We start from the raw sequence: 27,579 nt of genomic DNA on the forward strand, positions 1-27,579 counted from the left end.
GGTTGTACTAGTTTGCATTCCCACCAGCAATGAAGGAGTGTTCCTTTCTCTCCACATCCTCATCATCATGTGGTGTCACTTGAGTTTTTTGATCTTAGCCATTCTGATGGGTGTAAGATGGAATCTCAGAGTTGTTTTCATTTACATTTCTCTGATGATTAAGGACGTTGAGCATTTCTTTAAGTGTTTTTCAGCCATTTGATATTCCTCTGTTGAGAGTTCTCTCAGTAGAAGAATGGATAAAGACACTGTGGTATATTTACGCTATGGAATTCTACTCAGCTATTAAAAACAAGGAATTCTTGAAATTTGTGGACAAATGAATTGAACTAGAAATGATCATAATGAGTGAGTTTACCCAGAAGCAGAAAGACTCAAATGGTATATACTCACATCTGGACACTAGCCCAAGGGGCATGTCCCATGGAAGCCTTCACTTACCAGGAAAGTGGGACAGAGGGGAGGACATCCTATTGGGCCTCTAGGTGAGGGAAGCCAGAGAGAATGGGGAAATAGAAGGATCCAGAGGGTCCTAGAAACTACAAGGAAAACATTATGATGGGCAGATCTGGGCCCAGGGGTTCTGCTCAAACTATGGTACCAGCCAAGGACAATACGTGCAGTAAACTTCGAACTCCTACTCAGATCTAGCCAATGAACAGGACATTCTCCTGGTGGCACTCAGAGGAAGGATAGCAGGCTACCAAGAAGAGACTTGATACCCTATGAGCATATACAGGGGGAGGTAATCCCCCTCAGTCACAGTCATAGGGTAGGGGAGTAAGGGGAAAATGGGAGGGAGGGAGGAATGCGAGGACATAAGGGAGGGGATAACAATTGAGATGTAATATGAATAAATGAAGAAAATATATTAAAAATATTAAGCATAGCATGAAACAATAATCTGTTATAATAGTTTATATAGAATGTGATGTGATGAGCTTAAAGCCTTTAAGCATAAAAAAGGATAAAGTAGGAAAAGCTGGTTATCTTGGTGTGATCAGTACACATGTGCCTGCTCTGGAATCTCACACTGTACATATGGTGATGTATACACAATTTTAGTCAAACAACTAAAAATACAATTGCTTTAGCATATAATCCAGCAATAGTAGGAGCCAGAGGCTGGTCCCCAGTTTTAAATTATCTAATGTTTTAAATGGTAAGTTTTCTCATTTGGGGTTATTACTGAGTTTAGAACACTGTTGAACAGCACCGAATCATAGAGCTGGTCTCTCAATAAAACTGAGAAACAAAACACAACTCTACTTCATGATAGTAACACCTGCTGACATAATATGACCAGGTAGCCAGTCAAAGTCTCACATCAGAATCCCTACTTTACCCACTCCTTAACTAGCCCTTAGTAGGACCTCACTTATGTTCTCTTTCTCATCATACAACTAAAACATGGCTTAGGTTATAGGTTCAGGTCAAACCAATGTCCTGTCTTATCTTTATTCTCTGTGTTCTTCCTTGGCCCTGGAAGATGACTTTCATATAGGGTCTCTCTCTCTCTCTCTCTCTCTCTCTCTCTCTCTCTCTCTCTCTCTCTCTCTCTCTCTCTCTCTTTCTCTCTCTCTCTCTCTCTCTCTCTCTCTCTCTCTCTCTCTCTCTCTCTCTCTCTCTCTGTGTGTGTGTGTGTGTGTGTGTGTGTGTGTTACCTGCTCAGTCCACCAACCAAAGAGAATTAAATGTAAGGAATAACTCAAATAAGTTCTATTTAGATATGGGACTTTTGGGGACCAACCACCTCAGTATTCTATCAGCAGAGGGCATCATGACACCCAAATCACCCCAAACTGATGGGAATGAAGATCAGCTTCTAGGCTGGTGAAGGCATGGAGCAGCTTCCGCACAAGCAGTAAGTACATTTAGGCTTGGGGCAAGGGTGAGGGTAGAGAGCCAGGCGTCATGCTTTGTTGTCTGCCTTAGAGCTTCTCTCCCAGGTTCACCAGTCTAATGTAGGAGGGGCCGGTGATGGTGCATCTCTGTTTAAAGATCAAGGATAATTCAAGGAACATAGCTGAGGCGCCGAAAAGAAAGACATTGCATTTGAGACCACAAGTCAAGAAAGTGTCAACTTCATGGAACAGAGACTATCTATGTATTCCGATGAGATTTCAGTTTCCAGAGGGACACAGCCATCAAGAAGAAAAGGGGAAACAGATTCTGGTGCATCTAGAGAAATCCCCAGAAGCAATCATAGCAATTAATGAGCTACCCACATAATAACACATTCTTCCTCCCATGTAAATACTAATGCTATTATGGTGGATGCCTTTGCTCTGGGCTAAAAGAAGCCCCCCTGATCTGCAGTCACTGCCCTGGGCCAGGGACAGCTACATCCAGTGACTGACTGATTCAGGAGGCAGAGAAGACTGCTCCAACTCAGGGTACCTTCAACAGAGCCATGCCCATCACAGACCTCCCCAAGGCACCCCCAGAAGCCTCTGTAGTGATTTTATCAGGACTTATCTTCTCCCTCTGCCCATATGCCTGTTTCTGTTACTTCACTCAGGGTTTTTTTTTTTCCCTCCAAGAGCACTTCCCAAACAGCTTGCCATGTGCAAGTCAACCCAGGGAGCTGGGTGTGCAAACAAAACAAAACAAAACAAAACAACAAAAAATGCTTAATGCAATACGTTTCTACTTAACACGTGTCAGCTACCTTAAATAGCTGATTACACAGTGGAGCCCTCCTGCTCTTGCTTAGCTAACACTGTTAAAGAGGGAGAGGGCACCATCGTGGTCAGATTACCCAGGTAACTCCATCCTAACAATGCTTCTTAGACTCAGGAGGTAGTGACGTAGCCAAGAAGGGTTTCTCATCCCCTCCCTTGTCCACAGCTATAAAAGTCCACAGAGGGCACAATTCTCAGAGGAAAGACATTGCAGACAAAAGTGGCTAAATGAATGAATAAATGAAAAAATTTTTAAAAAGTTCTGTCTCCTGCATCTAATGATCAAAGCTGGTTATCCTGCAGATTCACACAAGATCAGAAAAATAGCACCTCTAACTTAATGAGGCTTTGTAATTTATAATTTTTAGTCTGAAATATGCTAAACAGTGAAACAATTGCCATTTTCACCAAAAGAGGGCATTTATTAACTAATATTTAAGCATTTTTTTGCTGCAGGGGGAAGGTCCTGTGGTAGTTCATATTTCTAGTCCTAGGGCCTGTAGGGTTAGGCAAAGGGATCATAGGTTCAAGGCCAGCCTGGCTCTCATAGCAAGACGCTGTCTCATAGAGAAGGAAGGGGATGGGAAGGCCACTTAGGGTGTCATCTGCTCCTTCTGAACTCAGGGGGAGCTACTGCATGTCCAGAGAGAAGCAATCCACACCAAACATGGTAAGCGTGAGTCCAGTCCATCAGCCTATGGTTAAATAAAGGTACATATGCTGGTGGAATCAAAACAAAGTTGGTAACGTTTCATTTGTGCTCTATTTTCCTCTTTTTTTTTTTTTTTTTTTTGGCATGGAACTGTCACACAGTGATAGCTCATACTGAAGATTCCAACTTGATTGTCTTTGAAGATGGGAAAGCAAATAAAAACACTCTCCAGACACATGTAGTAGGTCATTTCCCCAACAAATACACGTAGAAACTAACCTGAGAAGGGGACTCTCACTTTACTTTCTTGTAGGAAGCTAGGAAGTATCACTGGTCTAGACCTATTCTTTTAATCTGAGGCTCCCTTTGCCCTTGTGCCCATCATTTTATGGGCACGGTGTGTGAGAACGGTGCTCCTGGTGTCTCTGAAAGACTCTGTTGCACTCACTCAGTGCACAACTGGGCAGCTGGTGTACTCTCCCAGAAAGGCACACGCTGCGAAGATTAGATATCCAAGTTCTCTGTGATTGAAACAAAAACTTTGATCCCAGGAATTGTGTTATCTGGTACTTTGTAGGATCCATAATCTTAAGAAAAAAAAATAGTTTCCAATGAATTAATAATGGCTTGGGTCTCAACCCGCTGCAGCAATTTTCACTGCAGTGGTTGTTTCTTTTATAGTCACACTTGATTAGTATTTGAAATGTGGAGGGATTGCAATATGCATGGTTTTCAAAGCCCTTTACAGAATTTCATTTTATCACTCGGAGAGAGTCAATGAAAACGTAATAAGAAAAGCTCTCTGGGATATTTTTATAGAAGTGTCAGAAGCCAGTAAGCTAACTACTTGAAAGAACTCAGATTGTACAGACAGGGTTTGGAGCAGAAACACTTCAGAGACTTTAGATCTAGTATTCTGACTTTTATATGTCCTTGGAGAAAAAATTGTACCCGCTACAAAATCAAATAAGGAGGGGGTGGGGAGGGACACACCATATGCTTAAGAATAATTAATTTCAATTTTCCTGCAAACTAAAATGTGAAGTTTTGAAGATAAGTGTCATAGGAATTGAGCTGGTTTGGTGTGTCTAAAATATTGCCAAAAAAGAGAAAAATCCTCATTCCCCCTTTGCTAAGGCATGCCAGATTCCCACCATATGGAAGCAAGTCTGATAGCTGAACTTATTGTGATCAGCCCGCACATCCATTTGCTCTTATTTTGCCTTCGGTAGAGATGGAAAATGCCACATCACCAGTTCTACAAAGTAAATCATCACAAATCAGCTCTGCGTTTTATTAGCTTGTAATTAGTATTTTTATTGATTTTTTCATAATATTTTTATTGGTTATTTGGGAATTTCACATCACGAACCCTGAGTGCTCTCATTTCCCAGTCCTCCTAGGTCGGCCTGCATCCTTGGGAACCCCTCCCCCCCCACACACACCTTAAAAAAGGAGAATAAAAAATATAAAAGAAAGAAAGAAAGTCCAATTTGTGTTGCCCACATACTCAAGGTCACATGCCTAGTGGCCAGTCCCTTAAAAAAAAACAAAACTGAGTCTTTTCCTACCGCACTCCTGCAGAAGCCACATCCATTGTGGAGAATGTGCTTATGACATTTTTTCCTTTTCTTCTCATTCTTCTCTCATATATTAACACCCTGATCACAGTTCCCCCGCCCGTCTTTATGGCTTTAATGCTTTGACCATGTTCACAACTTCTTCTCTTAATTATTCCCAGATCATCTCCACCTCCCTCCTCACCCCCAAACTGGTGCCCCCTTTTTAAAAAAATGTATTCATCTAGTGACCTCCATTTATGCTGTGTATATAGTCCTCAGTGTGAAGCCATATACTGGAATGTGGCCTATCTACCTGGAGTCACACCTTTACAGAAAACTGACACTTCCTCCTCCAGAAGTTGTCATCTGTTCAAAGCACCTCAGAAAGGAGGAAGGACCAATGCTCGGCTGGGCCTTGCTCAGGTCTTGTACAGGCAACAACAGCCCCTGGGAGTTTATGAGCACAGTGGTGCTGGCACGTCCAGAAGACACTGTTTTGCTCTGATCCTCCCTGATGTCTTATCTTCCTTCTTCCATGATGGTCCCAGAGTTGCTTTCGGAGGGATTTGAGACATAGATAATCGCATTTGTGGCTGCCTACCCATCAGTCACGTATTATCTGCGCTTTGGCTGTGAATTTCATCCATTGAAGAAAGGAACTTCTCTGTGAGAAAGTCTGAGCCCTGGCTAAAGCTCAGTTCTCCTAACCTCGGTTCAGCCCATTAAACCTTTCTTACTAATTTATCTAGGAAAACTACGGAGATGTTATGAGTGGGGGTAGGGAGAGTGATGAGTTATCAAAGGGCTGTGAAGCAGGAAGACCGAGTACAGAAAGCATAGGACACCCACATAGAAAGACAAGAACACTGACATGTGTCACTCCAGAGCTGGATGGGGCAGAGACACATGGGTCCCCAGCTAGGCAGCCAGCCTGGCTGAACTGAGGAACTCCAGATGTGGCAAGAGGCCCTGTCTCAAGAAATAAAATGGAGTGCTCCAAAGATAACTCAGTGGTTAAGAGAACCTAGGTTCTCTTCTTAGCACCCATAGGGTGATTATGGACCCCTGTAACTCTAATCCCTGGAGATTTGACACCTTCTTCTGCTCTTGCAGGGCACTGTGTGTCTGTGGTACACAGATATACATTCAGGCAATGTGCCTAATCACACAGTGTAAAAAGATTTACCTTTAAGAAAAATGGAGAGCCCCAAGGATGCCTCCCAACATTGACTTCTGACTTCTACACACATGCTGTGTATTCCAAATAACATGGAAGCAAGAAATTGTGTAGTGTACCCTTGTCAGGCAGGTACATAAAATACTGTATGGCTTAGCTGACCTGTAGTCATATTGGTCCTTGCTCCTGCAGGGGGCCCTGCTTGCTCTTCTGTCTCTCCACATCAGCCAAATCATTCTGAAAGTCAACTGGTACTCTGGACACCAGGCCACCTTGATCTGGGCCAGGTTTCTTGGATCTGTCTACACGGTCACTCTGAAATGACAAATGCATGTAAATTATCAGTCCAAAATAAATGTCTTCTAGAGATGTGACAAGGATAAACATTTATCATATGGCAATTCATTTCTGTATGTCTAAAAGAGAACACTCTATATGCCAAATCAAGTTATAAATCATATGTTCTCAATATATTTTCGTAATCTAACTGTGGAAGTTTTGAAGTAGCCAACTGAGTAGAATAAAAAGTTCTTCTAGAAAAGGAAATAACATTCTAAAACTATTTATATGTATTACTTTCTTCCTTATGAAGTCTATGCAAATTTACATTTAGAACATTCTTACCCAATTGTTATCTTCATAATTAGGTAATCTAGTACTTTGTAATGTATTATGTAATTGCATATCAGTTCTGCATTAACTTTATAAGCTTTATAGCTATTTTATTTTTAAATTTTATGTGTTATAAGTGTTTGCCTTTATGTATGTATGTATGTATGTATGTATGTATGTATGTATTTTTGTATATCATCTACATGCATGCTGCCCAAGGATGCCAGAAGATGGCATTGGATACCTTAGAACTAGAGTTACAGACAATTACAGAACTATAGTTACAGTGAGATGTCATGTGTCTGCTCAGAATCAAACATGGGTTTTCTGGAAGAGTAACAAGTATTCTTAACCACTAACCCCATCTCTCTAGCCCCACTTATCTCTATGCTTTATTTAGAAGAAATCTGAGTATCTCATCTAAATTTATACACATTTTAATTAGCAGTGTGCAAATTTGACAAAGTCCTTCTGGCCAATTTAAGAATAATAATTGATTGTAATGAATTGTTAGGGCAGAGCATCAACGGGCCCCTGTACCTCACTGCACATAGGAGTTGTCATAATGTTTGACATTATACTGACACATTGTGTCCTTCAAAAGATACATCAGTTATGATCCAAAACTCAAGACCTAAGGGGAAAATGAAACTTTACTTCTTTGCTCTATGGTCAAACCCAGACCAGAAGCTTGTTACTTTGAATGTGATTATAAAGTACTAGCTGATTTGTAGTCAAAAATAGCCAGTCAGTTTTGACCAGTCACATGAACCAATTTGGCGCTGAGAATAAGACAATGATCTTTTCTCTAACATTCTTTATACAGATTATGCATAGAACTTATTACAATAAAACTTGGTTTTATAGAATGGAAGGCTTATAAGGTTTTAGAAGTACATAACAAGAAATAGGAGTCCTGTATGATGACCTGATTCACCCTGATAACAAAACAAATGGGGGTGGGGCTAAAGCTCCTGGGGGTGTGGCTAAAGCTCCTGGCCATCAGCACAGGATTTATGTCAGTCTATAATTCACTCTCTCTGTTTGTCAGTACAGAACAGTGGTCACAATGGTGGCTACAAATCTGCTACATTCTTTTTATCAATGTCATTTGCATGTAATTTTATAATGCCCCACTGCTTTAACTTTTGGCTTGCCCACATGGCTTCTTTTGAATCAATGGGATATTGACACATCTGGAAGCTTAGGAGGTAGCCACACTATTGTTCCTTTGCTCAGGCCTGCATTTCCATGAAGTGATGAGACCATGTTTAGGCTAGCATGAAGGAAGCTGACCATGAGCTGTGGTTTTGTTTAAGCTGAGGTAGAGACACAGCTATAGGAATCCATGGTACTGAGGATATACCAGTTTAGACTAACAGAAACCAGCTCAGGTTGGCTCAAACTCACAGCTTTATGGACCCATTAAATTCAATTTGAATTGTATGCCATTATACCATGTTTTTTTTCTGCTAGTTATGTAATATTGTGCAGTGATAACTTTTTATTTAACAAACAACAGTGTGTGACAATGAAGACTGTCAAATAAAATGTTTATGAAAATAATTAAAATAGTGTGGTAAGTCACACACACACACACACACACACACACACACACACACACATATATATATGTATGTAATTTTCTTTTTGGTTTTTGGGACTGCATTTCTCTGTGTAGCCTTGGCTCTGCTGGACTCACTTTGTAGACCAGGCTGGCCTCGAACTCACAGAGATCCACCAAACTCTGCCTCCCAATGCTAGGATTAAAGGCTTGCTCTACTACGCCCAATTCCTGGTAAGTCATTTATAGATAATTTGCAAATCCTGTCCCCCTCCCTAATATCAATGGATGGAAACTTGGTGATACTAACAGGGACAACTCAAAGTATCACTTTGAATACTGAGAGTAAACACAAGTATTTACCATCATCTTGCAAGTATTCCTCTCACTTGCAAGCCACAAAAATATAAATGAGTAACACTATAAAATATCAAATCCGTTGTCAAGCCAGTACTATCATGAAGTTTTTGAAAGATGATGATTTAACACATATATAGCCTCTTGATTTTGAACTACATGCTTTTGGAAAATATCTTAATGCCAAGAGAGATGTTAAATCATAGTTTCTCAGTACTGAACAATAAAGTAGATTAACGGACAAAGTAGCTTAATGGTTTTTTTTTTATATACCAAATTCAACCGCTAACATTAAAACATAGAGGGGCCCCTGAGATGATAGTAGAGAAAGGCACTTGCTGCAAAGCCTGGGGACCTGATTTTGACCCTTGGCACCCACAAACTCATTTTTGACTAGTTTACATTTGACTCATTCGCAAACCGCAAAAATTCCAAGACAAGAACTGAACCCTGATGGTTACTCTCTGACTCCCAAGTCTACACTGTACGACGCTTCTCTCTCTCTCTCTGTCTCTCTCTCTCTCTGTCTCTCTCTCTCTCTGTCTCTCTCTCAAACTTGTACAAAACAAGTAAGCAAAGGCCTCCACAGATTTAAACAAGCGAATAAATAAAAACACTGGTGAAAATCTAGCAGTGTGTGGCGATTATGAATACTAATTATACAATTATACTATGCTCCAAGCTCTAAGGAAGAAATAGTTTGTCATGAAGTCAAAATGAGAGAAAATAGGCACCCGATCAGAGTGGACCAGTGATTATACTTTTGTATGCATTTCTTGGTGCAAACATTTGTAAATTAGATATTTTAGAAATGCATTAGCATTTCATAAATTAGTAACTTCCTTCTACTGAAGGAAACTGAGCAAAGCCTCCTTTAGGTGAGCCTGCGGGGCTTTCCAACTCTTTACTCATAGCAAGGGTTATCCCCAGGACGTAACCTCAAAGGAGATGTGTGGTCCTTAAGTCACCAGTCCCGTCACAGCCCCTTATCTCTTCGTATTAGGTTTCAGTGCCATGAGTCTGTGTTCCCACATCATAAATTACATTTATATTCTGCCACAATAAAATTCCCACTGTAGCCTGGCAGTGGTGGCGCACGCCTTTAATCCCCCAATCCCAGCACTCCGGAGGCAAAAGCAGGTGGATCTCTGTGAGTTAGAGGCCAGCCTGGTCTACAAAGTGAGTCCAGGACAGCCAAGGCTACACAGAGAAACCCTGTCTTGAAAAACAAAAACTAATAATAAAATAAAATAAAATTCCCACAGTGTTATCTTTTTTTCATTGCCCAGTTGCCTTCTGTTAACCCTCAACTTCCTCACAAGCTTCAATCCATACTGAACTCTCTTTTAGAATACAGCTTCTACCTTCATACGCTGATGACAAGGGGCACCGGAGACCCGGTTACTCTGTAAATGATGATAACTGAATTTCAGTTATCCTTGGGCTGTTAGTCCACTTTCCCTGAGTTCTTGCCACTGTGTCCTTACTTCCTGCTGCTTCCATATGCCCATCATTGGGCTAGATATCATGTCTCTTTTATTGCTGTCATTTACCTACTAATCTCTATTTACCATAAATCCTGGATTGATGTTGTCCCATCCAGTCTTAGTGCGGGCGTAATTCTTGGTGACTGTAGCATCTACAAGGACACCTTGTTCAACACCCCAACTGTGTCTCCTCGTCACGTGCAACCTTTTCTCTACCTCAGCTTTTATCCATCAAATATGTATTTCAAATCCTGTGCTTTTAAGCATGCTAGTTATTGTAATCATAGAAAACATCTGATTACATGGTATCCTGTATATCTCTGATTTTGATTGCACTGGTCAACTCCTTACAGAAGTTACAAGCAACGATGTTGGTTATATTTGATAAAGAGATCCTAGAACCGAGTGTGAATGCAGAACCTCAAGCATGACAAAATTGCCTGGCAGACGAAACAAAAAGGGGAGATCACTGTTTGCCACTGCCTGGATATCAAACTTTCAAATTGAAGGTGGAGTGCAGAGGAAACTGACAAAATAAATATGTGTGCAAAATATAGACAAATTGGTGTGGATTTTGAATGGCATGAATCAGGACTTTGTCACAATGTTATAGTTACAAATCAGAAGTAAATTATTTGTTCTGTGGGATTTCCAATGGACTAGCCATTAGAATCTTGACTGACAATATTAAAAGACCACTAAATTACTTCCAATGCTATTCCTTTTTGTGTTTTAAAGACTCTGTTTTAGTTTTAATTATGTATATTTAAGCAGGTTGTTATGTGAATGCAATATCCTTGGGGGCCAGAAGGGAGTACCCTTGTAAAAGAGCAAGCGTCTCATAACTGATGTGTTTTAAAAGAAATCAGCTTTTCAGCTTTCATAAACAACTGCTCTGTCTGACATCTGGACTATTTTATAAGTAAACTTAATGGGAACTCTGAAGAAATATCTGGTGATGTTTGGGGATTTCTTTACTAACTCTCTTCCTCTCGTTTCTCAACCTTTGTGCTCTGATCAAGCAAAACCATCTTCCGGAGAGCTACTAGTGCTTAGTTCAAGAGCACTAATTCTGAGACTGCACATTGCAATACTCCAACCATAGCAAAGAAGCTTGCTGGCTGTGCGGGTCCCGACCGCCATGGAATTCTCCAGAAGTGAACACAGGCCCCAGGGCAAACCTTCTTCACTCTCTGTATGTGAAAGCTTCTTTTTGTTTGCCTTATGTTTGAATGGCTATACATAATTTATGATCAGAGATATCTTTAAATTTAAAAAAATCTAGTAAGAGTATGGAAGTTCTGAAAGCAAATTTTCTCCTTTGTCTTGTGCTTTTATTTGTGTGTTCTCCTTGGTCATGCGGCTTCAGCTCAATAAATAATTTAGATTACCAAATGGATTAAAACAGCAAGAAATTTCTTATTATGCATTATGAGACTCTAATTTAATTTGCTTTTTTTTTCCAGGGAAAGTATTTAAGCAAGAAGGAAAACAAACTGTGAAAACTAATGTAAATTGGACCATCCATACTGTCCTCTTTTTCAGATGATATTCTAAAGTATCACACGATTATCCACATAGAGTCATAGACCTCTTCTCTGCACAGAATATATTCTTTCTCATACAAGTGGGGGAGAGGTACATCTGAGATGCTTCTACTGGTTCTAAAACAAGCTGCTATTCATTCTTTCCATTCCTTTCTGCCTTATGTTGTTACTAAGAGTCTATTCAGACCCTCATGTGACAGGCCTTGCTCTATCAATACTTCAGAAGTCAATTTACAGCTTCTCCTTCAATCTCAGTTTACAGTTTCCCCAGGTGGGGCTCTGTCTGGCATCACTCGCCCTGCAGGACCAGTGCCCCTAACACTTCAACCACAGCACCTGGGCTCTGGCCACAGCTGGTCAGGAGCTCCCTCAGCAGCCATGGTGCATATATCTTGACACTGAGCTCTTCTTGGGCACAATTTTCCTGCTAGACAAGGCTGTCCCTTTGAGCAGTCATTTAAAGGGGCTTCTACCTCTCCATTCCTTTCCCTTGGATCAAAGAAGAAACTGCCAATGTTTAGAAAGTGAAGGGACAGTACCTACTGGGTCCATTGCCTTCATAAAGAGACGACAGACCTAATTCTATCCCATTCAAGGACTACCTCTTTCTCTAAGATAGGCTGCCACTAGATCCAAGCAAAGCCATCTCTACTGAAGCTATGATTAGAAAACCTTATCCTGTATCATATAATAAACATCCTACCATGTCCTTTTCGATAAAACCTTTCAGCTTGTTATTAAGACTATTTTAAGTACCATGTTTTCAAAGATATATTTTAAGAGAATATTATGTATCTGAACAAACCAACCATTCTCCTTACTTCTACAAAGTTCTACGAATTTAGCTGAAAAAAAAAATGGTCTAAGTGCTAGAAGCACTGCATAGTCAACATATTTTATGTTGTAAAATGAGAACAGAATGGATAGCTAATTTATACAATTGTTATTCTTTAGGAGATGAGAGAGAAACCCTGCAGTCTTCAGACGTGTTTATCCAGCGTCACACCACATATTAAAAAACCTTGCAAAAACATTTACTGTTTTCTAGCTAATGTGGCGAGCATCTCTCCTGCAGATGCCAAGGTTGGCTTTCTTAAGATGTTGATGTCATGAACCCTACAGTAGTTCTTGGTGTACAGGCAATCTTTTATCTTCTTCCTTATTTTGCCTTCCTGCAAATCTTAAAGTAATTAGTTTGCATGGTTATGGTCACATAGTTTCATAGTTTCTATTTTAATGGAAAAATAATAACTCTTGGGTTTCTGGGAGGGTAATTGGTGGCTAAAGGGCAGGCAAATCGTCTTATTTAGAAATCAAGACACAGAAACTACAATGGTATGAAAATTATGTGACACAATTTAGGTTAAATTAGTTTGGGGTGAAATTACTTTTGAATTAGGGGACATATGAATAGCATTTAAACAGTGTCCAATGGAGCCATCCTAGCTGCAGACACCAGATGGGAGCTGCAGTGTGCTAATAGGTCTGTAGCCAGTAAAATTATTTTGAATTAGTTTCTTAGGAATTACACTTTAAATCGGTTCAACTTTCTGAGGACCAAAACACATTCTTTCACAGGAACATTTAAAAAGTGGAGAACGTGGCAACTTGATTTAAAAACAACATCACTTGGTTATTTGAGCTAGGAACCGTTCTGATGAGTGGGATGCAGTCCCACGCCCGCCAAGCATACACATTACAGAAATGTTAAGTGCCATCCTCACACTAAAATGTTGCCGCAATTAAATGTTGCCGTTTGTGCATCTGTGATTAAGTGGCCAACCTAGGGTCAGATCTTAGCAAGCTGCTGTCTCCCACCTCACATCGTCTCAGAACTGACAACGTTCTGCTGCACACTGCTGCTCTGACTGCTTCTTGCCCATGGTGGTGGATGTTCTCATTGTCTGGCTTTGTGACAGGGTCTCAGACTTCACGGCCTGGTCTTGAGTTCACTGCGTAGCCACAGATGACCTTGAATGCAAATACCCATGACTGCGGCATGCAGGTGCTGAGGCTATACATGAGCATCACAATGCCTGGTTCATGTAGCGCTTGCTCTGGACCAATGTAAGGCTTCCCGCGGGCTAGGCCAGAACTCCATTGATGGAGCAACATCTCCACCCCACAGATTCTTGATCGTGTTTGCAAATGTTTTTAAGGAACGGGAAAGCACAAAAAGTTACTTATGTTGACAGAATGGTATGTGCTATACATGTTATATATTGTGAGTTGATTAAAGGTCTACCAGGCCCCTGCATGAAACACTTTCTGTAAATATATAGCCATAACCCTTCTTCTCCAGACCACCACACACGGTGTCCCCGATGTCCTCTGCGACTCTAGATTGTTCCAGTAAAACTTGAAAGGGCCTTGCTCTTGTTTCCCTATTCGAGTCATTTTCTTGTGCGTTTTTAGCCCTTTGTATCTACGGGATGTAGTCTTTATTCCTTTTAGAATTTCTCCGTTCTCAACATCTTGACTCCATCACTGTCCTCTGCTCACACACACTCCCCCTAACACTGCTCTTCCCCGCCCCCGCCCTGATAGCCTCAATTCTTATCTGCCTTCTCCCGGTCCCACTTCTCCTTCCGGTCCCACTTCTCCTTCCGGTCCCACTTCTCCTTCCGGTCCCACTTCTCCTTCCGGTCCCACTTCTCCTTCCGGGCTCCCCAAGCCAATGGCTGGTTTGTGGTGATTCCGAGATTCCTGGTTTCTACTCCACCCATCATTTCCCAGTCTCTAAATGTTTTCTCTTACAAACCCTCAATGTTTTGCAGTTTACTACTTGTCTCTAACGAACATCGAGGTGGAGGCTGTCAAGGCCGCTCCCCTCCTCTACAGTCATGACTTTAAAGATCACTCGGGGAGAAAGGATCTGGAGGCCGCTGCTTTCTGCAGTGATATACAGGCAGTTAACTGTTGCTCAAGGGATAGATCTGTCACTCTGTCATGTAGGAACCCATAGGCGCCCTTCTCCTGCCAGTAACCCTTGCTCCCCTTCATGGAAGTAGCCTCAGGTAGACTCACAGTTTCACCACCTAACACAAGTAGAATGGCTTTCTCTGAGGTGAGAAGGCATTTGGTTAATTTCTCCAAGTACTGGCTCACAAAGTGCTTGACCCCATCTCTAGAGTGAGTGCCTCCTCCCACGAGTGTGGCCCGTCCTTTCCTCTTTCCCCCTGACTTCCCAAACTAATTACTCTTCTTATAGTGTTTGCATTCACTCACCCTCCTTTGCTAATCCTACCTTGGTCCTAACATTAGTAATACCACCCTGTGCTTGCTGCTTGTGTTTGCTTCTTTTCCATTCTCCTGCGTCTGAGTGACGCCTGTTTCCTACTCTGGACGTCGCCCTGACAGACCCTTCACCAGTAACTGCACACCACACGGGACTCTTAAAGCCCTCTTGATATCTTAACTGATGTTTTTAGAATACACTTAATCCTTTGGAAGCTTTTAAAAGTGGTTAGAAATTTCGCTTCCACATTTGTGGTATGTATGTATTGTGGTGTGTGTGCGTGCGCGTGCATGCGTGCGTGCATGTGTGTGTGTGTGTGTCTGCTTTGTGTTTCTGTCAGTTCTATTTCCCTGTATTGACTAATAAAGGAGCATAAAATCAGAAATATGCCAAAACAATCTATTTTCTAAATAATCCCATCAGGACAGTTCTTTTATTACAGTAATCTCTTAGTCTTTTCAATCGATGGCTAACTCAAGGATGTACATATGTATTCTCAATGCTTTCAGACGTTTAGTATAGGAGAAGTGAGCTTGTGGAATGTACCTGGACACCAGTGGAACACATCTTTAACTTTACATAGAGTGTTTTGCCATCGAGATAATCAACAACTATTTAAAAGGTGCAGATAAATACTGGGGTCATTTCCCTTTTTTTTTTTTTTTTTTGGATGATCCCAATATATTTTATAGCTTTCTTTTATAAATTAATAGTGCTCAAAACACCATGTAGAAAGAAGTTTTGATGGCTACAATTTCTTTGCCCTAGTAACTTGGCTATAATGAAACTGTAAATGTATTCCAAAAGTAGACTCATTTTTATCCATCTTTTGGCATAATTTTTAAAATTCTAGACAGTGGTTGTATTTATTCAGTTCACCCAGAAAGCAATGTTTTCACTAAAGAAGTCATCAGAGACAGAATAATGATGGCATAATGCATAAAAACCACTTCCTTCTGTATTTCATTATTGAAACACAATCTAGTAATACGGAAAACACATTTGTCAGTGAATAACTTGGATTTTCACGCAGCTGTACAGATAACCTTCTTCAATGAGTTATGTTTTCATACAAATAATAACGACTTACCTTTAATTATCTGAGCTTACTGAATTCTGAATATCATTCTAGATTGGATACTATTTGCATAGTGAGATCTTCAGCATTTTTGTAAACATCTTTCCAGGAAATATTTTTAAAGATTAATAAATGGTCTTAGTAGGTCACTACATTCATTCTTTGTATTATCCTAGCTATTCTTAGGACTTACTAGTGTAGCCAATAATAATTAACATTTTAACACCACTTTTTAAAGAGTCAAAAGAGTTGATATTCTTTTTCTTAATTATAAATGTAGCAAAATTGGATTGACAATATCAATTTTAAACAATGGAAAATTACAGACAATTATCTTCCTATTCTTATTGCTTAGTTTAAAAATATATCATTAGTTTTAATAACCTAATTTTTCTCAAAGGATAATCTTAAATATATGGAGTAAAATATGGTGAGGTTCATACATAAGAGTGTTTGAAAGCTTCCTTTCTTTATAAATTCAAGTTTCGGCTGAAATCTTGGTAAACACAATAAGTTTATGTTTTTTCCCTCTTAACGTCAATTTTACTTTTTTTTTGAAAAAAAAAGGTTGATTTTGTACATAAATACAAATTAAAATGTATTTACTGTAGTTTATAGTACTTATAATGAATTAATAAGAGAAACAAAGTTCAGTGACTCAATACAAATCAAATTCACCCAGGGACCATCCATCCTAGGTCCTAAAATAGACTATTGCAGCCCTAATATCTCCCTCTTGCCTCAGTGTCATTGCATTTCAGTCCCCCTTTCCAAAGCCAACCATTATCCTAAAGTATTCTATTTTTATGACTGTTTAGAGTCACATGCACTTTGAATTACACAGTTTCTTCTGTGTTCTTGTTGGGTTTAAAAAAAATATCTATAATATACAATACTCTATGAATAAACATGCCAAACCTAAAGTGAAGCATATTTGGGTTGTTTCTAACTTGTAGCTACTATAAAGAATACTTCTATAAACACTTATCTGTTTCTCTTTTTTACACATGTCCGTTGAGTGAGCATGTGTGCATAGTTCTGTAAGGGTGCATTTTGGATCATTTTTATTATCAAGACAGAGTATCAGTAAGACACATCTTTGGGTATGTCTGTGAGGGCTTTTCCAATGAAGACCGGGGGAAGGGAAACTCACTGTGATTGTGGGTGGCATCATCCCATGGCTTGGCATCCCAGACTGCGGCATAGCTGAGCATCAGCACCCGCCCTCCACACCCACACTTTCTGTGCCTCTTGATTGTCCAAGATATGAGCAACCAACCTCCCTCTGCCACGCTTTCTCCATAATGGATTTTACTCTTGTAGACTAAGAATCAAAATAAGACCTTCCTCCATTAAGTAGCTTTCTGGTGGTTTTTTTTTCCTTCATATTAGAGAGCAAAGTAACAAATACACATGTTCTCACTGGGTGCAGTCATGGACAGCTTTGTAGACCCCGAACAGCACTTTCCTAGACTACTTCATGCATACACATGTGAAATTCCAGTTTCTCCATATTCTTGCTGATAGTTCACACCATCAGTACACTCAAAATGCCTAGGGATTCTATTGCCTCCTCATGGCTTTAATTTGCATTTCCCAGATGACTGTAAAGATTAAATAGCTTCCCAAGGGTTGCTTCAAGCACTTATTTTCAACACCTAGAGCATTGTTTTGTTTGTTTGTTTGTTTGTTTGTTTTTGATGCTCTTACAACTACCCGAGCAAACGACCTAGGGAAGGAAAGCTTGGATTTATTTGTTCACCATTCCTGAGGGTTTCAGGCTGTTGTGGAAGGGATGGAATCATGCACTGAAATAGTTCACATTTCAGTGTGAGACAAAATATAGCAAGAAGGAATTCCTGTTCTCACTGGTTTTCTAATTTTCCATTTTTAATTCTATCCTGGTCTCTAGTCAATGAAATGTCATCACTGCTATTCAAGGGAGGGCACTCTCTGTGGAGTTACTCGTCTCCGGAGACACCTGTGCTCACTGTCTAGACTGAAGGTGACAATCCAAACTAAGTATTAAACCTATTTGTACAGTATGCATTTGAATATTGCACCCACTTTTCTATATGATGTCTGTGTTTTTGCTGCTGATTGGTATAAATTCAATATATGTTTCTGAAAACAGTTATTTTTGGTACACCTTAGCTGTTTTCAAATTCTTCCCTCTCTTATGGAGCTTGTCTCTCAGTACTTAAGAGTGTATCTATAATCTTTAATCTGCAGGTTGAGTTTAAAATACTTGTTCATTTTATCTGTATTAATTTCATTTAAACTAGGGAATATAATCTTTACTTCATTAGGTTCATTGAGTCTATAATGAAATGTAATTTCCTGAAATCAATAGCATATGTCACTGTATGCCCTGGCTTGAAGGACACTGGATATCTGGAAACAAAACCAAGACCTAGTAACCAGAACTGTCCTATAACTTTGAAATAATGATATGTACCTGTTAACTAGAAGTAGGAGAAGAATGAGGAGGAGGAGGAGAAAGAGGAAGAGGAGGTGGAAGAAAGGAAGGGAAGGAGGGAGGGAGGGAGGGAGGGAGGGAAGGAAGGAGGGAGAGAGGGAGGGAAACATTTTGCAATCTCCAGAGAAATGTGCAACACTGCCTGGATGCTTCCTAAGCAAAGTCTGACTGTATCAAGCCTTGGAATTTAACTACAAATATACAGAAAAACAAAACAGAGGGCACTTTGTGAAGAAGTTTGCTCAAAGACAAGGTTTTGGATATATGCTACCTCAGTATATGATATCTAACTTGGGGCAGTGAGAGTCATGTGGCTGGTCACCGTTATGTCTGAAGATAGAAAGCAAATACAGGTAAATACTGGTGTTTAGTTCATTTCTTTTTTTTCTCTCTTTTGTTCAGTTTGGGACCCTAGTACCATCTACACTCACTATGAGTAATACTTCTTCAATTAAGCCACTTTGGAGGAATTCTCTCATGAACACATCCATAGGTGTGAAATCACTCTTGAGTGATTTTAAATGCCCTCAAATTGCAATGAAAATTAACCATTGCAAGTACACACCTTGTCATCATTAAATCCTATTATCCAACCATTACCTCACAAAGGCTCGTGTCTTTCTCATATCCAAAATGCATCCAGTCCAACTTCAAAAGTCTCCATAGTCTTTAATAGTCTCAATATTGTCTAAAGTCTCTTCTGAGACACATGACAAAATTCTAACTATGAGCCTTCATAAAATCAAAACAAACTGTCACCCTAGCACACTATAAACATTCACATCCCAAAATGGAGGAATGGAAAGTTAGCAAGGAAAGACTGGATTAAAGCAAGACACACTTTTAAGGTAATTCAAGACAGCATGAGCCTCATAAAATCCCTGTTCCAAGAGATAAGACTCTACTGTTAGACCAAAGAAAAGGTGGTAAATCAAAGACTATACAAGCCTGTCATGGTCTAAATGAGCAAGACTGAAAAAATCTTATATTTCAAAGCAAGAAGAAGGTGTTTAAGTGCTAAGCCAAGCAGAGGTGAGCTCTGGACAACCAATCAAGTATGTACACTTTATAAAAACAATCAGCATGTCCAACATTGAACGAAATAAGTCCAGGAGACACTGGCTGAAACAAAATGCCCAGAAGAATATCTTAAAAACTTTATCATACAGGGTTGAATGTGTGTTGGGGTCATTTGAAAGGGAAAATAATATAACTAAGCTGGCTATAGTCTTACCAAGTTAGACCCATATAACACATTATGAAATTTGTTCAAAAGTACATATACCTTGAGAGAAAATATCAGTCAATATTGTTTGAATAAATGTTAGCTTTAAAAAACTTTATATTGGATCTGAATAAATTGAGCAATGCCTCTTAATGAAAAATAAATCTGTGGCCAATAGGTGATACAAATACCTGGTGACTGTTTTTGTTTAATACTGAAATCTGCTAAATACAGATAGCAGAAGAATTATTTTATATTCTCAACATATTTAAACTCTCTTATTTTATCAGTTTCAAATTTAATGTTTCTAAATTAATTTTCTCTATTCCTTTTACTCATTTATTAAAAAAAAACCCTGGTGGCTCTTCTTCATTGGTGTATAATATATTTAGAATTTCAAGCTTTTGAAGTAAAAGGACACAGTGATTTCGGAGTTCATAAGAGGCTTCTGGAAGAACAAGCCAGCCCTGTACCCTGGGAGAAAGTGGCTCTGGGCTGGAATGAAGAGAGAGATAATCTTCCGTGGAAATTAAGAGCCCCTGGGAGCCCTGAGTGACAATTGCCAGGGCAGTTCTTCTAATTCACAGGGATCAATGAGTGAGGCTCTCTTCATCGGGCACTCTGCGTTGTTTGGTTGGGATGTAGAACAGTAATCTTTGCTTACTAAATAAAAGGTCAAAGATTCTTGCAAGGAACACTGGAGAAGTCAGCCAGCATGAGTGTTTCCTAAAGACCTTCAGCGCCAAAGAAGCCATTAAACTACTCTATTCCATGTAAAGGAAATCAATATTCCAGCCGAGAGGTTTGGCCAGTGCAGCCCTCATGCCTCACATACTGAATCGGTGACTTTGAGCTGGAGGTTCTGGATGAGCTGAGCACTCTGAGGCTGTCTCTGAGCTCTTCCTATTCGTATAAATGCAGAGCTTCTGTCAGTCCTTCTGAACTTCTAGGGAGTCTCACCAAGCAGGAAAGATTAACTCAGGAACACAAGGAAAAAGAAGAGGCTGCTAACACCTCAGGACACACTATCATGTATTCTGAAGGGAACAAACATTGCTCCGAGACTTGTTTTTATTACCCAAGGGACATTTTAATTTACATAGCAGGACACTATTTACCTACCACATACTTCCTCACCAAGGACCAATTTCTTTCTGTGTTCCAGAATGCTTTATAAACATAAGGTATCTGATCTTTAAGTCACCGTATTTTATGGATCCCAGTGCACATGTATGTTAATTAATGGTGGCTACACTCCTATTTGTTTTACATCAATTCAGTTTGCTCCTTAGACAAAGAATCTAGAAGGGGAGTGGGAAGCTGTTTTCCCCTTACGTGTACACCAGCCAAAGAAATGTAGATTCCCTGGGGTAGGCTTACAATAACAGACAAGACTGTGCACAAGAGCCAGGCTTACCATCGATGGCACTTCCCTGTGTTTAATAAAGGTGTTATTGAGGGAGGAGTGTCTGGATCCAATACCTTTTACATCTCTAGGTGAGGTTCTCATTTTAATGGCAAGAAAGTGAAAAAATGAGCATGCTATTTCTCTATATTGTAAAAATGAATATTGTGTACTTAAAGTTGCATATTGAAAGTTAATTTTATTATATATAATTTGCAAAGTAAATTAAAAGATAAATTACTCAAAGAAGAAGGTGGCCATAAAATACACATATACCCTATCTAAAACTGCAAAAAAAAAAAAGTTTGAATCCACTTCTGTATTCACTCTTGTGATAGGGAAGTTGAATAAAACAGAAGAAAAGGGTTGATAATAGGAGATGCTTATGAGCTAAGATGTTACTGATATGGGTTAAGAACACTAAGATGTAACCCAAGGACCTTATATTTTGCTGTTTTATGACTTCTATATCCTTTATCTCCTAATGTGTTATGAGTTGAGTATGACTCTGCCTTTTTTTTATTATTTTCTTAACAAGAGGGCTTATCTTAGTTTTTAAAAACTAGGAGTTGATAACTAAGGAAAAACTAAATGATCAAAAGTATAAAATAAAAATATTTAAACCTTCATCAACATCATTTTCTTAATGTATCAGAAGAAAGGTAAAACAATAGAAAAATAACTAAATTGTCCAATGGTGATTGTTCATTATTAATTAAAATATTGTTTATTTCTAGTGCCTAACTAGAAGCTTCTGGTTAGGGTTCATGGTACTAGAAAATACTTTGCATGTTACTGGAGGAGACAGTTAATCATTAATTTCTCCAAGCCACAAACCCTGTCACATGCAAGATATATTAGTGCAATAGTGGCACAAATATCATAGGAGCAACCAATCACTTTACAAAAGTGGTTATAAGGTCCCCTTCATGAGAAGGAACCCGTACCTGACACTGATAAAGCACCCCAAAATCCAAGATTAGATAGACTATGGTCCTAGAGGAGAACCAGTATTATTCTGCTAAAAGAACAGATCAATAAAATGACTCCTAAAGATATGGCTACACCCATAAAATAGAGCACCATTAACCCTTATCAGAGCGGCTTCTACGTGCTGTAGATAGGGATTAACAAAGAGATTTACAGCTGGACAATGTGCAGAGAGTCACAGACTTTGGAGCACTCAACCCTACATAGGGAATCTTCATCAAATTATTCCCTTCGAGGTTTATGTATGATGAATCTATACACAAGAACAGGCAGAAAGATTGCTAGGACCCAGAGATGGAGGATTCCAAGGAAACAACGTCCTCCACACACAAGGCTAAATACATACATACATATATGAAGTCACAGAGACTGTAAACACACACAGACACACACACAGAGGACCTACATAGATTCAAACCAGACAAAATCTCAGCACAGACCAAAGGAAATCCCAGCAACAAACAAAAAGCTATTTGCTGTTGATACCTGCTGGATGAAATAAAAATTGGTTTTCATTACACTCCAGAGAGGGCCCCATCCTCAGTTGACCACCACAAAATGAGCTGTGTTTGTTTGATTATTTGTTTTTGTTGTTGCTGTTGTCTATGTGCTTTTTGGGTTTGTTTTTAGTTTTTTGTCTTTTTACTTTTGCTTTCTGTTTCTATTGTTTTATCTTTTTTGAGAGAGAGGTAGAGGGCATGACATTGCATGGGTAGGAGGCAAGGAGAACCTGGGTGAATCTGAGAGAGATGAGAGTATGTGATCAAAATAAATTGCATAAAAATTTAACATTTTTAAGTGGGGAAAAACAGAATAGAGTTAGGAGAGAAGTAATAATGTTTCCTGATGTAACTTTTTGAAAGAAGAAAAAACACTTGTTTTTTTTTTAAACTACAGAGCTATGGATGAATTTATTATATATTATCTTTACTACACCTTTGTAGTAGTAACAACTACAACATGGCTGCTCTGGCAATGAATCATAAAGACACTTGGTCTGTATGAGCAGCTGAAATAAAGACGCACCACTAATCCCAAACAATGATGGCTAATAGAAGGGCAGACAAAGTGATGAATCAGAGATAGATTTGGCAGAATGAGTCAGAGATAGGATATGCCCAACTCTCACTAGCACAGACAGGAAAGGGAAGCTACTTATAAGCAGTGCAGAGAGAGAGAATGAGAGAGCTCATAGTGACAGTACAGTACAGTAGAGGAGAGTACAGTACAGGAATACGGTAGAGTTCCTGCTGTCGGTTCAGTACAGTTCAGTTGAGCGCAGTTATGTTCATGCAGTACAGTTCGTGGAGTCCAGAGGCAGCTTTTTCAAGCAGAGCAATTCAGTGAGAAGTAGAGGAAAGCCAGTTTGAATCAGTCAGCTTGAGTGGAGTCTTGAGCCAGAACAGCAGAGCTGAATCCTCTAGCTAGAGATCAGAAAGAGCTAGAAAGGGTGAGCTTATTCAGCAGTAAGTCTCAGAGGCTGAAAATATTCTAGGCCAAGGTTTGCATATGGAAGCTGGAAGCTGAAGCCTTCAAGGCTCAGGCTTGCAGAAGATTAAGTTATATGGAAGACAGAAGCGTCCAGGCCTAGGCCTAGGGATAGTTAGATAGAAATGTGAAGGCTCAGCCCAAGCTATGTGTTCATAAAGTTTGGGTTCAGTTCTCATCTCATGCCTTGGTCTGAGGAACTAAAAAACTACAATTACACACTGTCACCATGCATGGTTCATTGTGGGTAACTAGGCCTTTATGAACACTTCCTGATACAAAATTCCCAGAAGACATTCAGTGATTATATTCCTTCCAGTCCTCAAACCAGGGGAAGTGGAGAAAGAACCACCAGTCAGCACAGATGGCTTTGGAGATAATAGTGTATTCATAGTGAAAGGCTACCATGATGGGAAAATCACTTAGTCATGTCTTTCAAAATTGCTAAAGTTCTATCCAAGGGACAGAACATTATCCACAGTTATGTGGAGAGCAGGGACTGACTCTGACATGAACTCTGGTGCTCCATATTTGACCACTTCTCTTTGGTGTGGAGGCCTGGTAGCACTCAGAGAAAGAATAAGAAGGCTACCAAGATGAGACTTGATAGGCTGTGACCATGTGGTGGGGGAGGATGTCCACTTCTGTCACAGACCTAGGTAGGGGAGGGGAATAGGGTGAAAGAGGAGGGAGAGAGGAATGGGAGGAGACAAGCAAGGGGATAACCATTGAGATGAAATCTGAACAAATTAATAAAGAATAAGAAAGAGATGCAAAAATAAAGAAAGAAAGAAAGAAAGAAAGAAAGAAAGAAAGAAAGAAAGAAAGAAATGGCTAAGGTTAAGAAACAATTACCTACATTTCTTGGCATGACTTCTTGAAAAAGCCAAGTGCCACATGATTCTTGGCTACAAACCTAAGGTTGAGTGTTTTACTCTCTGACTTTTCTACACCCACATCCTGCATATCCACTATGAGTACATAAGCCTCCATGGCCACTGCTTTAACCAAGACTTCTAGCTGGTTGACAGATGATCTTTTTTCCAGAATTCAAACTAAAATAAGTTTGATGGAAAGATCCATCAACCACTTCAGAGAAATCATCCCCCTTCTAAGAGGTGGCTGTTAGTGTGAAGAAAAAAAATGCCATTAGAACCTTTGAATATATATATATATATATATATATATATATATATATATATATATATATATATATATATTCAACAACTTCTGAAGTTGCTTCATGAAAGATATAAATTATATGTCCTCAATTCTTGGGCTTGAAAATAAAATAAGTTAATTAAGTCATTTGACTTCTGTGGTATTCAAGTTTAAATTTTACTATTGCCTTAAAAACTAGGCTATATACAGCAAGCTGATAACTAACATCAAATTAAATGGAGATGGGAAAGTGGTGCTCCTCCTTTCTGGGGAATATGATAGGTGATAGGGGGAAGAGGTAAGAGGTGAGGAGGAATGGGGCTATGACCAGGATGTAAAGTGAATATATATATATTTTTTAATTAAGTTATTGCCATGGGATTTTGGATACTAGGTACAGGAGCAGGACTGTGAAAAAGAAGGGATAGTATGTGTGACCATGAACAATTCATACATGTATGTGAATGTCACAGAGAAACCCATTTGCCTATATAATTACCCAAATAATGCATGTTAATAAGTACACGTATGTTAAAGTTTGGCTATAAACAACCAACCAGGAGACTGATTTGAGTAGTAACTTCATATGACCACAAGGTGGCAGTCTTCTCCATTGTGTCTCGCTATTTGCAGCTGACATAGTAGTGACATAGCAGTGCATTGTATTTGAATATGGGAAATCTGCCAGGACTCTTTGGGTCTGGGATTCAATATCTTTCATTTGAAAAGTGACTTCCATGGGCAAAGGGTTTTTTTCTTTTTCCCCCCTCCAGTCATACACACACCTTCTGGACAAAGATTATTGACATTAACTCCAGGCAGTACTGTTACCCCGTACCCCCTTACCCGCGTCCAGGAGAGTGGTTGGCACCTTCCCTTGCTTGTGAGAACTCCAGGAGGCTGGTAAATGCACCAGTGATTGCCTCATAGTATTGTGTTTCCAAAAATCACAGCCAAGTAAGAAATATTCAAATGCCACCCATGTCCCAGCTACTCTTATCTCAGCTCTGAGAATATTTACTTAAAACATTTTCATTTTCTTGGCAAACAGCTATGTAAATACATTTAATTTTACCTTTTTTAAAAATGCATATGTCCCTGAGACATATGACTAATGTGATGGATTTGAGGATTTTGCTCTCTAGCTACATAGGCACAAATATATCGCAGACTAATTTAAGAATTAAAGGCTTAACACTGTGATCAGTGACATTTGCATTCAGGAGTTACGAGCAATAGAGAATTCATCAACTACCTCACTACAAGAAAGAACTTGAACGCATCTTCTAACTCATGTATGAATACCTCTAACTAATGCCGACTTCTGAGATGGAGCAGGATTAATGAAATGTTCAGTATAGGAATTCACTTAATCTTGAGATGCTGTCTGTCCTATATACAGGGAAAAGATGAGGAGCACCAGGTTGCGGTGGGGGATGTCACTGAACACAGCAAGAGATGGGTCTCCCAGGAAAGTGACATCATCTCGGGGAGCAAGTCAGTGGTGCAGTGGGGAGCTGCTTCCTTTCGCATTGGCTTTCTCCAATTCATGCCTAGCAGAGGACAAGGCTAAGGGTGAGCCTTACCCTACCATTGCATCCTTCTTACTCCTGACTCCTATGGAATACAACGCCCTATGCTATACATCTGGAGACTGCAAACTATTTTTTTAATATACCTAATATAAAGCAAGTGTCCCTACATTCAGTATAAATTTAAGTAACAAAAAAATACTCATTACCCAGAACTAAATTCACAGTCACCCACAGAGAACTGGACTGTAATCCAATTTCCAAATAATGTAGCCTATGTGGATATAATCATGCATGGAAAAAGAACTATTTTATATGGATGGGGAATTGGGGACCAAATTATTCAGGTAAGCAATGCAACATAGAGAGGCCAGAAAATAGCAAGTTCCATCCTACTTCAGTAGCAAAGAATCATTTTTTTTTAAAACATAAAATTAGGCTTGCCAATTTATCTCCTTTATGTAGTGCTTTATGTAACTCCTATTACACAGTCCATGCAAATTCCAGACTACTGCCTGCAACCTTGAGGAGTGCTCTGCCTTCCCACCCAGCGCCTCTCCCGCTACGCTCAGTGGTGGAATTCCCCCAGGAAACCTCAACTTTGACTACTTTTGAGTCCATCCTACTGGGCCGTGTGCCTCTGGCAATGTTTCGCCTGGTTCAACTTGCCTTTTGTTGTTGTTGTTGTTGTTGTTGTTATGGAGCCTTCAATACATGTGTGATGAATTAATTAATCAAATAAGTAACTCATGGGAGTTTTTTTTTTTGGCTAGGCTATTTTGGCAAAATCCCAAAATATCTGGAAAGCACATGCTTATTCACGTGTTCAGGGGAGTTCTGGGGTAACGGTATGCTATACTATTTTTCATGAGCTACAGCTGCAAACTATCACACAGTCAATGGCCTAAAATATTATCCCTTGAAACGCCTGAGGTTGCAAATGGCGGTGGCGTTATTCTACCCCTCACCCTCACCCTCATGTTTATATCATCATGCTGTTCTAGGTTCCGACACGCCCCCCCCCCAGCTTCTCTTTTTCGAGGACACAATATTCGCACCCCCTCTCATTTTCTATACTCAAGACTATTTGGGGGAACATGAAGAGAGTATCATTTGGGAACTAGGGCAGAGGGGCGGAGAAAGAATTTTACTTACAAGAAAGGAAAGCATGGGGAGATAGAGAGCAACAAGAAAGAGATGATAAGTAAAAATTTAACTGACATGATTTATAATTCTCTCCATGGGCTAAGCTTAAACAAACAGGCTGGGGGTCGGGGTGGGCATGGTTAGCTGAGTTGCCTTGTGAGCAAGAAGATCTGGGTTTGATCCCCAGAACTTACA

The 27,579-nt window shown here is 39.7% G+C and overlaps 1 protein-coding gene across 2 annotated transcripts in view; it reads right to left on the minus strand.

Annotated features, from left to right (window-relative positions):
- Positions 1 to 27,579, minus strand: part of THEMIS (thymocyte selection associated) — a 176,223-nt gene that overhangs the window by 7,494 nt on the left and 141,150 nt on the right. For both annotated transcript variants that reach the window (XM_084777736.1, XM_084777735.1), the window contains exon 5: positions 6,238 to 6,390. In XM_084777736.1, the coding sequence (XP_084633862.1) occupies positions 6,244 to 6,390 (147 nt within the window). In that variant the 3' untranslated portion in view covers positions 6,238 to 6,243. The remainder of the gene's footprint in view (positions 1 to 6,237; positions 6,391 to 27,579) is intronic.

Source organism: Acomys minous, assembly GCF_964271855.1.
Source record: "Acomys minous genome assembly, chromosome: 3".
Taxonomy (NCBI): Eukaryota; Metazoa; Chordata; class Mammalia; order Rodentia; family Muridae; genus Acomys; species Acomys minous.